Source organism: Paramormyrops kingsleyae, chromosome 12, assembly GCF_048594095.1.
Source record: "Paramormyrops kingsleyae isolate MSU_618 chromosome 12, PKINGS_0.4, whole genome shotgun sequence".
Lineage (NCBI taxonomy): Eukaryota > Metazoa > Chordata > Actinopteri > Osteoglossiformes > Mormyridae > Paramormyrops > Paramormyrops kingsleyae.
In genome coordinates, this window is record NC_132808.1 from 28,763,143 (window position 1) to 28,773,164 (window position 10,022).

General features: G+C 41.3%; 1 protein-coding gene across 2 annotated transcripts; it reads right to left on the reverse strand.

The window, feature by feature from the left end:
- Window positions 1–76: 76 nt before the first annotated feature.
- Window positions 77–7,637, reverse strand: bbs7 (Bardet-Biedl syndrome 7). 2 transcript variants are annotated; one of them, XM_023790913.2, is made up of 19 exons: window positions 7,245–7,637; window positions 6,752–6,817; window positions 6,237–6,299; window positions 5,956–6,131; window positions 5,652–5,838; window positions 5,332–5,404; window positions 4,974–5,087; window positions 4,058–4,188; window positions 3,616–3,700; window positions 3,439–3,541; window positions 3,010–3,202; window positions 2,388–2,462; window positions 2,196–2,264; window positions 1,827–1,966; window positions 1,527–1,691; window positions 1,135–1,244; window positions 942–1,045; window positions 690–813; window positions 77–546 (listed from the first exon to the last, which is right to left on the reverse strand). In XM_023790913.2, the coding sequence occupies exons 1-19, from the start codon at window positions 7,278–7,280 to the stop codon at window positions 413–415; spliced, it is 2,148 nt and encodes a 715-aa protein (XP_023646681.1). In that variant the 5' UTR covers window positions 7,281–7,637; the 3' UTR covers window positions 77–412. The 2 variants fall into 2 exon arrangements, with proteins under 2 accessions (XP_023646681.1, XP_023646690.1); XM_023790922.2 differs by having other exon boundaries at window positions 406–546; window positions 690–752.
- Between the last annotated feature and the right edge of the window lie 2,385 nt (window positions 7,638–10,022).

Below are 10,022 nucleotides of genomic sequence, written 5' to 3' on the forward strand. Positions count from 1 at the left end.
ATTTAAAATATAATTCAATTGCTTGAAATCGTTTAGTGATGCAAAATGTGCTTGATCTTAAAAAAGAAACAAAACATAACTGCTTCAGGAATTTATTTAAAATATGCAGCAAAATATTTGTATATATAAATCTAAGGTAAAATGTAAACTTTGTATGCTCCAAAACACTATTATACAGTTTCATAACAAGTATTTTTATTAGAATGTTAGTAGGTTGGAATGCATGGAGTTTGTACCCTATTGTTTTCTACTGACCTACAAACAATATCCAACTATGTTTAGAAAAACAACGCTCTGAACAAAAACTCTTCAATAAGATGTTTACACTTAAGTCTGAAATCAGCTAGCAATGCCCCTGGCCACACAGAGCATAGGCATGTTCACAGCTGTTTGCTTTGCTTTAAAGGGGAACTTAAACTTCATTAAAAAAATCCATTAAAGAATTCAGATCATAATTATCCAGAATTTCAAGCAGCTGTGAAACTTTGGTCTTCACATTCTGTCCCTTGAATTTGAATTTGTCAATGAAGAGATCTGTTATCATACCTGAAACAAAAAATAAAGTGGAAACTTACTATGAGACAAACTGTTTTCTCTGATGTTATACAAATTCTCAATGTGATTTGTAAATATACTGAACAGAAAATTTAATAATATATTTAGTTATGTGGTTATTTCAGGAGCCATACCATACAGCCTTTCCAGATGGGCTGGCTGTCTCTGGTACTCCCCCAGGAGTTGAGCTGATTCTTCTAGAATGTTTCGATATTCGGGAATTAAGAATTCTGCATTCCCTTCATGAACTTGCAGTTCCTGCACCCAGTAAACATGATCAATAGGTTCCTGACAAGTTTGTGTACCGACTAAATTATGTGCAACTGTCATCAGGAAAAGTGTTATTAGACAACATCACTGACTACATTAATTCCTTTATGACTCACTTTTAATGCATCAATAAGCTGAACCTTTTTGGCCAAAAGTAGCTGGTATTCAAGCTTGGGATGAATCATCTTGAGTGTGTGATTCACAGAATCTTCATTGATATCTATATACGAGATAAAACAATAATGATAAGCAGCATTTACTCAATGTGCTTTAAGTCAGCCGGCGGTTTATCTGTGGATGAAAACTCACTGTAGGAGATGCCGAGGTTTATTTTCCTTTTGGTTGCCTCCTTGGTTAGAACATCCTTCAGGATTGAAATTGTAGAAATGTTGTCGGATTTAAAGTGACCTTCACCTTTGCTAGAAAATGAGAAGGAAAAGAACGAGAAGACCAATCACCCAACTTCTAACCAAATACCCTGGTAAGGGACTGAAAGACCTGGAGCTAATCCCAGGTACAGGTTACAACACTGGGCATCAGGCGACATGGGATGCAAGTCCATCACAGGGCACATACACACCCACATTCAAGCACACAATCACACTCTCTGTTTGTGTTTATACATAAATCAGACTTCATATGAATCTCTCCCAAAGTAATGATGGAAATATGAGACGCCACACTTTAAGTTTCCGTTTTACCTGTATGTGGTTTCAAGCTGCGTGCCAAGGAAAGTGTTCTGAAAGTAGAAGGTCGTGCTTTCCCCAGCCGGGGTCTTCTCAGGCACCTCCGGCAGGCAGAAAACAACCCACGAATGAATCTCTGCGAAGCTGAACTGGCCAATCAGGCTCAAGGTATTCATCGGCCTGAGAGGAAGGCGGCGAATGGAAGAGAGAGAGCACTCGTATCAGGGACTGCCTGGACCTTGGATGTGCGTGAGGCAATGCGGGTGGCCCATCCACCCCCAGGGGGATCCCTTACCGGGAGACGATGACACTCACCTGGTCTGGTCTATGGAGTGCGTTCTCTGGTGGAGGGACAGAGGTTTAATCTGGTACTGGCGTACTTGACAGGTCTTGGGCTGCAGGCGGGGAGTGACATAGGCTTGCAGAGTCCCATACTGACCTTCGATGGAACGAACCTAAAGGGAATTTAAACTGTTTTAATGTCTTTCTGTGAGGCCATTCATTTGCAAAACGTATAATCTGGGAATATCTATAATAGTTCAGAAAATGGTAATAATATAATAATAATAAAATAGTGACACAGCACATCATGCAGAGTAGATGTCAGAAGGTGGAAATGCTCCTATTAGGGAAGACCGTGAAGTGTGTAAAACGTCCATGACGCTGTTCAAACAGGCGACACACCTTAAGCTGAAGCCTAGTGGTGTTTGCTTGGCATCTGTAGGTAGCAAGAAGAAAATTGCCGTTTGGTTGCTTGAAAAAAAGAAAACAGGCACAATGAAGCAGCTTGAAATGGTCTGTTTTCTTTGGAGGCGGAAGACGATATTCGTGGGTCAAGGATCTTTCATTGAACGGTAACGGAGGACAGCCTCTCACCTCTGAATCGCATTCGCTGAAACTCACAACAGCTGAATTTTTGTCTACATCCAATAAATCTATCGGGACGTCACTCTGGAAAAGGAGAATGAAAAGAAATACCTCACTGCTGTATCTACATCACTGTTTCCCAGTTTGGTCCTCAGGGACCCACAGCAGTCCACGTTTTTGCTCCCACCGAGCTCCCAAATGTGGACTGTCTGGGAGGGAGCAAAAATGTGGACTGTCTGGGAGGGAGCAAAAATGTGGACTGTCTGGCAGGGAGCTGGGATGGTCCTTGTCTGTGAACCGAATTGTAATTCACATAACCTACATAACCAGGATATCCAACACTCAGGGTGTGTCACGCATTAAAATCAACTGGGATGATACAAGATGAGTTTGAAACATCATAATACACCGCAGTCAGAAATGAATGTGATACAGAAGATCAGAGAGGTTTGATGGAAGGAGATTCTATATAATGTGCATAGGATCTTCACTCCCAAAAGCAGCTGAGAAGTTAGCTTTAGGTGAGACCCCGAAACTGGAGAACCAGGCCTAAAAACTGAAAAAAAAACGTAAAACTATAAAAGGTGACTTTTACAAGCGTGTCTGGTGGGCGCCCCCTATAGATCCTCACCTGCAGCAGCAGGTTGTCGATGGCTGTCTGCACCTCTAGGGTGAGGCTGTAACTGGCATCCTCCTGGCACAGCGCGAATTTGTCATTGATGCTGAAGACGGGTACGGCAGACACGGCCGTGCTGCACTGTGAGCTCTGCTGGTACTTCTCTCTCTCCTGGAGTACCTTCAGCTGTAGCTGCTCCAGCTCTGCCCTAGAGGATCGGAGGTGTTACTGCGGGTCAGGGATATACCTCATTCATTCATTTTCCATACCCACTTGCAGGATTGCGGGGGTCTGGACGTTAGGGGGGTAAGACAGGGAATAACCCAGGATGGGACACACTTTGTTTATTTTCCCACATGTGCCACACGACTGAGATATGAATTCATAACCTCATTACAAAATTTAAGTATTTCCATTTACCCAAAGTTACACTCCTCACAGTACCTGAGCGCTGCAATCTTGCCCTGCGTTTCCTGACTCATCCTTATCTCCTCCCCTGGACCAGCCTCATCCCGCTGGGGTTCGGAGGTCAGCCCCGTCACCCAGCCTGCACGAGGAAAAGCGCATTGACAGCTGCCCTCATCAACTCCCCTTGGCGAGGCCCTAGCAGGGCAGGCTTACCTGTGTATGTGGATGTTATAACCTCGTCAAACGATTCTTTCCCCACAGAACCCCCCTGGATGGACGTGACACTCTCTGATAGCACCTTAGAAAGCAGGAGAAGTATGTATACATTTATAAAGAGTAATCGAATCACTGCACTGACTCTTCAGGTAGATTCATCATCAGTATAATAGCCAATGTTCATAGAATCAGAATCAGAATCGAGTTTATTGCCAAGTACGTTCACACATACAAGGAATTTGCTTTGGTGGTTGGTGCCAGACTTCGAGAGATGAGGTGGTTAATATATAAATATATATACACATGTTCAGGTACTAATATAAATATAAATAGATAGTGTATGTGGAATATGATACAGCAGTGGAAATATATACATATATAAGAGAGTGCAAATTAAAATTACTCACTCAAAAAATTACTCACTCAAAAAAGTACTCACATGCTCAAAACGCAGTGTTGGTTCCCCAGAGGTGTCCAGCCCATACACCTCCACTGTCCCATCATCCCTGCCGACGAGGATCTCTCTCACGCCGTCACCCAGAATGTCGAACGAATCAAGGCAAAGAATGCCTTACAGGTACAGAGGGAGGAAATGAAACAGGGTGTGGTTTCAAAATGAAAGCCAAATCCATCCATCCATCGACCCATCCATACATACACACATACTCCAAGTACGTATTTAGCACAGGGTCATACACTGGCACCTCTGTAGTTTGTAAAATGTTCACAAAATAATTTTGGAAACTGGTCATAAAAAAGTAAGTAAATTCGTAGATTCTCTGTGGAGAAACCTGGTGTTTCTTGAAGGGGATCAGAGCCATGGAGCACATGAACTTTGGAAAGAGAAAATAAATGATTTGCTCTTTAACTTAAATGAGAAAATAATAAAACCAAAAGACCTGGGCCACTGGTTCCAGTCTCTGTCCCTCAAACAAACAGAATGAACTTACTGTGAAGAGCAGTGTTTCCCAATCCAGTCCTTGGGGAGGGTCCCAGACAATCCACATTTTTGCTCCCTGTCAGACAGTCCACGTTTTTGCTCCCTGTCAGACAGTCCACGTTTTTGCTCCCTGTCAGACAGTCCACGTTTTTGCTCCCTGTCAGACAGTCCACGTTTTTGCTCCCTGTCAGACAGTCCACGTTTTTGCTCCCTGTCAGATAGTCCACGTTTTTGCTCCCTGTCAGACAGTCCACGTTTTTGTTTCCTATCAGGAGCTGTCTGAGGGTCCCCGAGAACCAGGTTGGGAAACACTGATATAGTGAAATCAACTGATAACACGTGAGTAGAAGAGTTTGTCCCCCGAGTTGGTCCCTCCCCAATCAGCCACACCCACTCGCATTTCACGCACTCATACCTCCTTTCTTCTTGTCATTAGGTACTTCCCATCTGTGAACGGGGGAGGATGCCATAATTTTAACGAGCCCCAGTTTTCCATCTGTCGTCCCATAGAGAATTTCCCCTTCAGTTCCTAAAGGAAGTACAGCTCAGTGTTCAGTCTGAACGCATGATGCTGCTGTCAGCACAGTAACATGCAAAAAAAACCGCTCGCTTAAGTTGGAAATACAAAAATGAACTATTCATTTCATCACCCATCACTTGCACTTGTTCACACCCATGTCAACAGCAAATTAAATAAAACAGCTTTGGACGTAACCAACTGTGCATTAGTAAGGAAAATAACTGATTTCTAATGAACTGTAATTCAAACATACCTCCATCTCTGTCTTTTAATTCCAAAACAGAAGGTGGTCCAGGTACTTTAATTTCATAACAAAGTTCAGATCCCTACAAAAACATAAATATATATGTTGAAAATAGACCAGAAGGGATGACAACAATTGCTCCAAACTCTACACTATAAATCATAAACAGACTCACTCAGAATTGATGCATATTTCCAGGAACTCAGAGGTAAAAGCGAATCATTTACTCTGATCACCCACAAGACCTAACAATGGCCTAATATCATTACTGTCATAAAGTGTATCCAGCCATATGATGAATACACAGAGTTCTGGTGAACAAAGCTGACCTGCAGAATCCTGAGGACCCGGTCCTGGCAGGCAAGAACAGGAACGATGCGGCCCAGGTTCTCAGCTGGCAGACACACGATGTCATTGATTTTGTCCCCGGAAAGGTAGTAATCCTGGTCCTTGCAGTCGCAGTAATGGTTATAGATATAACTTGCACAGACGAATAGGTCTGCCCCAGCAACATGCCTGTTCAGAATATGCCCAGGTTAATGTTTGGGTCATTGGACTGCACTCAGGCCTGGTTGTTTTATTAAATCCATGCATAAGCAGTTCTGATCGGCATGAATAAGAGACATTCCCTACATGGCATTGATGCTCTCGGCAAGGTTGGCCTCGAAGGAGAGGAACTGTTTGCCTTTTTTGGTGTAACCTCTGACCTCGGAACCAGCTGCAACAAAAATCTTCTCCTGGGCAGTCCCAAGTGCCCCCCCAAGCTCCAGTCGTGAGACCCTCTGTCCCGGGAGGGTCTTGAAAACTGGCTGGAGAATTTACACCCCAACACACACAACAGGTAGAGTAAATACAGAACCTCAAGAGGAACTCCCCTTTTCACAGATCGCATAGAGCATAGAGAGAACACTTACAATAGCTTCTCCCTTCTTCATGCCAAAACAAGTTATGACGCCATCGTGATCCGCAACAGCCACCTGCAAAAGCAAAATAACAAAACACCTGTAGCACGTGATCAGCACTAGACGGTAACAACTACGTCTAATCAAATGCGTCATGCATCACTTTTAAAATCACAAATATGATTTGACACATCTGTGTCTTTTATCTAGGTTTATCAGAAAGTTACATCAAATTTGTTCCCTTTAAGATGACATGCAAATTAGGTGATATGAGAACAACGAGCATTAATTTAGCGACCAAAGCTGCAGAAACAGAGAGATAATACAGACTCCAGTTATTCTTAATTATGCATAAATATACAGAGGAAATTCAAGACAGACACAATGCAGCCAATATTTGGGGGATTACATTACATAGCCAAAATAAGAGTTCCACAGTTTTTAAATGCATTAACGTTTTTATTGGTTCTCACATAGCTGCAGAGTTATAGGAGAATGTCACATTAGTCCGTAAGGCTCAGAGCTACCTTCTGAGTCGCCTTTCGTCCCGCTGTAGGAAGGAGTTTCATTGTTTTCTGGGAGGTGACTCCAACCTGTTGTTAAAGAGGGGAAAAACCCACCCATCAGCCTAAAGTGTAAACGCAGTGACCTCACGCCGATCCATTCACTGCGCAGTGAGTGACAATGTCACAGTGACCAGAAATGTCCGCTAAGACGTGACAGACAGCAGGTTTGAGAGAAGCATAGGTAGAAAATAACTTGCCGCATCTTATCATAAACAATAAAGGCATTGTGAGGGTACAAGCAATGAAGTTCGGTGTTTTACTGTAAAATGGAATCGTTATCTTACCTAGATATCTACTCTACTTATAGTTATTAGTATCTTGTGGAAATTGCCGACTTTACTTTCACTTTTCGAAAATGTATTTTAATACTAGATTATTGTTGTTTGGATTGTTAAATTGTATACTATTAGTATAAGAGGCTATTAACTCTAGTCTACCTTCTGGATCATCTTACCTGCAGATAGTCAACGCGGTTCAGATTCAGCTCCATTTTCTTTGGGAAAAACCGACGCTTCGCTGAAAATGTCTATAACTAAGGGGTTGATCTGGTTAGTTAAATGCTTAAGACCTATTTCATATGGATTTTGCACAAGGGCGCACCATCACGTTTGTTGAACCAAATGAGTGGATTAAGTCAACGGATTAAGGTAGCCAGCGACCCACTGAAATCTATATAAAACGATACAATGCATATTACAAAAATATGAATCACTCGGTGCATCGCATGTCTCAAACGCAGACGTCACTGACAAACGCATTAAACTGTTATTAAAAACAGTCAGAAGGCATAACAACCCCCATTTGGTACAACGTTAGCAACAGCAGCAGAAACTCGTTTCCATGGAGAGATGGCAGGCAACAAAATTTAACCTGATTGGACTGAGAAAGAGCACTGTGTGTCAGCAACGTCGATTTTCATTGGCTGAGGTTTAGTCGCTGTTTGTAGCTGAGGTTTGTTCTATTTATGATTTACGACTTGTATTTATTCAGGAAGCGCTTTGTTTCTTTTTTCTTTCCAGAAGGACCGTTATATGTATTTAATTCGAATGTGTGTACGAACATATATCACTCTGCGTGCATACATAAGGATGTGTCTCGGTAAAATAATTTCTGTCCCTCAACAACAAGGCACCTTGATGAATAGTACAAAGTGCAACAAAATTCACAGTTAACCAAATCACTGAAATCAATGACAATTTACCTAATTTTGGCAATACCAGGTTTCGGAAGTGTGTTAAAACACTTTTGTATGTCTGCTGTTCGAGAGGCACAGCTATTGGAACTTTTTTAAATACCAAATTTTACTGAGGCCCAATTCTTCATAGCCTCAGCGGTTTCAGAATATACTTCTCACTCTGAGTTTTTGTTCTCTTCTGAAGAGGAATGAAAGGGGATGCTTCGTAAAAAATACTCCATTATTATGTCTACAGACCTGTAAGATGTATTAACTTGAATGCGCCAGAAGAGTGCGCCAAAATCCACCCACATCGCGTGTGATAAAAGCTCTATTATTTTTGTATTTGCCACACTGACCTGATTTATAATAATAATGATGATGATGATAATAATAATAATAATTATTATTATTATTATTGGTTGCATATAAAGAAAACCTGTCCAAATCGTTAAACTTGCAGAAGTGGGCGTGTCTCTCACCGCCCAGACTAATAGCCTGCACCAATCTTCATGCTGAGACGAACCAATGGACGAGGGAAAAAATATCCAGCTTTTTCCGCTCTTGCTTTGATATTGCTATCGCCAGGGGGCGCGTTTTGTGTTGTCGCGCCATTAATCCAGGCCGTAAGTGGCACAAGAAATTAGTTTATATAAAATATTAGATCATAACACATTTTAGAAGAATGTACCATAGGCTTACATTTAATGTTAACATATAAGCTTGCTTGTGGCCGTGATTGACAAAAAGGGGTGTAGTGACGCTGTTTGAAATCGTTTTAGTATCAACTGAAAATGTAGGCTATATAGCCAAGTAATGTAAAATCCAATTATTCCTTTGCAAAACCCAATTAGGCATTAAAAAAGGTTAACGGCAGCGCCGGGGATGGCTTTGTTTAATAATCCTATTACTGACGGCTCATCATGTATAAAATGGTGCAGAAGGAAACTAAGTTTCCACTTGTTAAATGTGAATCTCTGAGAAATAGTCGAGCTATCCCACCCCTAGCGCGTGGACGTAATATAACACTCCCTATGTTCATCTTGCTGTAAGTATTTATTGTTATAATAATTTCAATCGAATGTCTGTTGTTTCTTATTCTGATTTACATTCGGCTGTGCAAAAATGGGCATTCGATAGTGTATTTCTTTTCCCCAAACCGGTACAGTCCAAACGAAGCGCTTGGGTTTTTTTTTTTTGCGGGAATCACCTTAGAGACAGTTACGGTCCGCTGTTATTGGCTTTGGGCTTCAGGGACAGACGCGCTCGTTCTCAGTACCTCCCGAATGAACCACAGCGTCGGCTTTCTGAGCTGTTGCTCAACTTTTGTTACGTGGACTATTTTTCGTTAAAATATGAATGCGTATTGTCGAATTAAGCTGATATACATATCCAGATAGGTTTAAATGCAGTACATTAGATAAATGTTTTTGGGGAACTTGGAATTTTGTCATAGGGCAAAAGGCTTTTTTTCCCTGTTACATCACGTTGTCAGGCTGTGGTGAAGTCAGAGAATAAAAAGATTGTTTCCAAAATGTTTCAAGCTTGTAAATATAGCCTACAGTTAAATTTTCTATACACTCAGTCTTTGACAAGGATCTCGGTCGGAAGATGTATTATATGTTTATATATATATGTTTATATATATATATATATATATATATATATATAAACACATAATAAACACACACACACACACGGTATATATATGTATACTTAGATGGGAAGCCGTCCCATCTTGGGTTATACCTGCCTTGCGCTCGTAGCTTCCGGGATCCTGCATAAAACAAGTTGGTATGGAAAATGGATCGATGGATGGATGGATGGATGGGTGGGTGGATGGAGGTACATATATGTAAAATATTCGATCACTTGAATTTATTCATTATATTTCATAATGCTTCATTAGGCCTTCAGTCAGAAACTGGTTACATTTTAGCTGTTTCAATACAATGTTTACTGCTCCAATGGTTTTATTAATATTAGCTGATTCCCATTAAATAACAAAGCTTATTTTAGCCAGGCAATAGTAAAAACCAAAATCACACTGTTATCAAA

Excerpts from the sequence above, each read along its gene's own strand:
- bbs7 (XM_023790913.2), bottom strand. The coding sequence starts at position 7,280 with ATGGAGCTGAATCTGAACCGCGTTGACTATCTGCAG. Across the intron at positions 6,132-6,236 it reads TGAAGAAGGGAGAAGCTATT|CCAGTTTTCAAGACCCTCCC; the intron begins GTAAGTGTTCTC and ends TAAATTCTCCAG. Across the intron at positions 3,203-3,438 it reads GGCAAGATTGCAGCGCTCAG|GGCAGAGCTGGAGCAGCTAC; the intron begins GTACTGTGAGGA and ends CCGATCCTCTAG.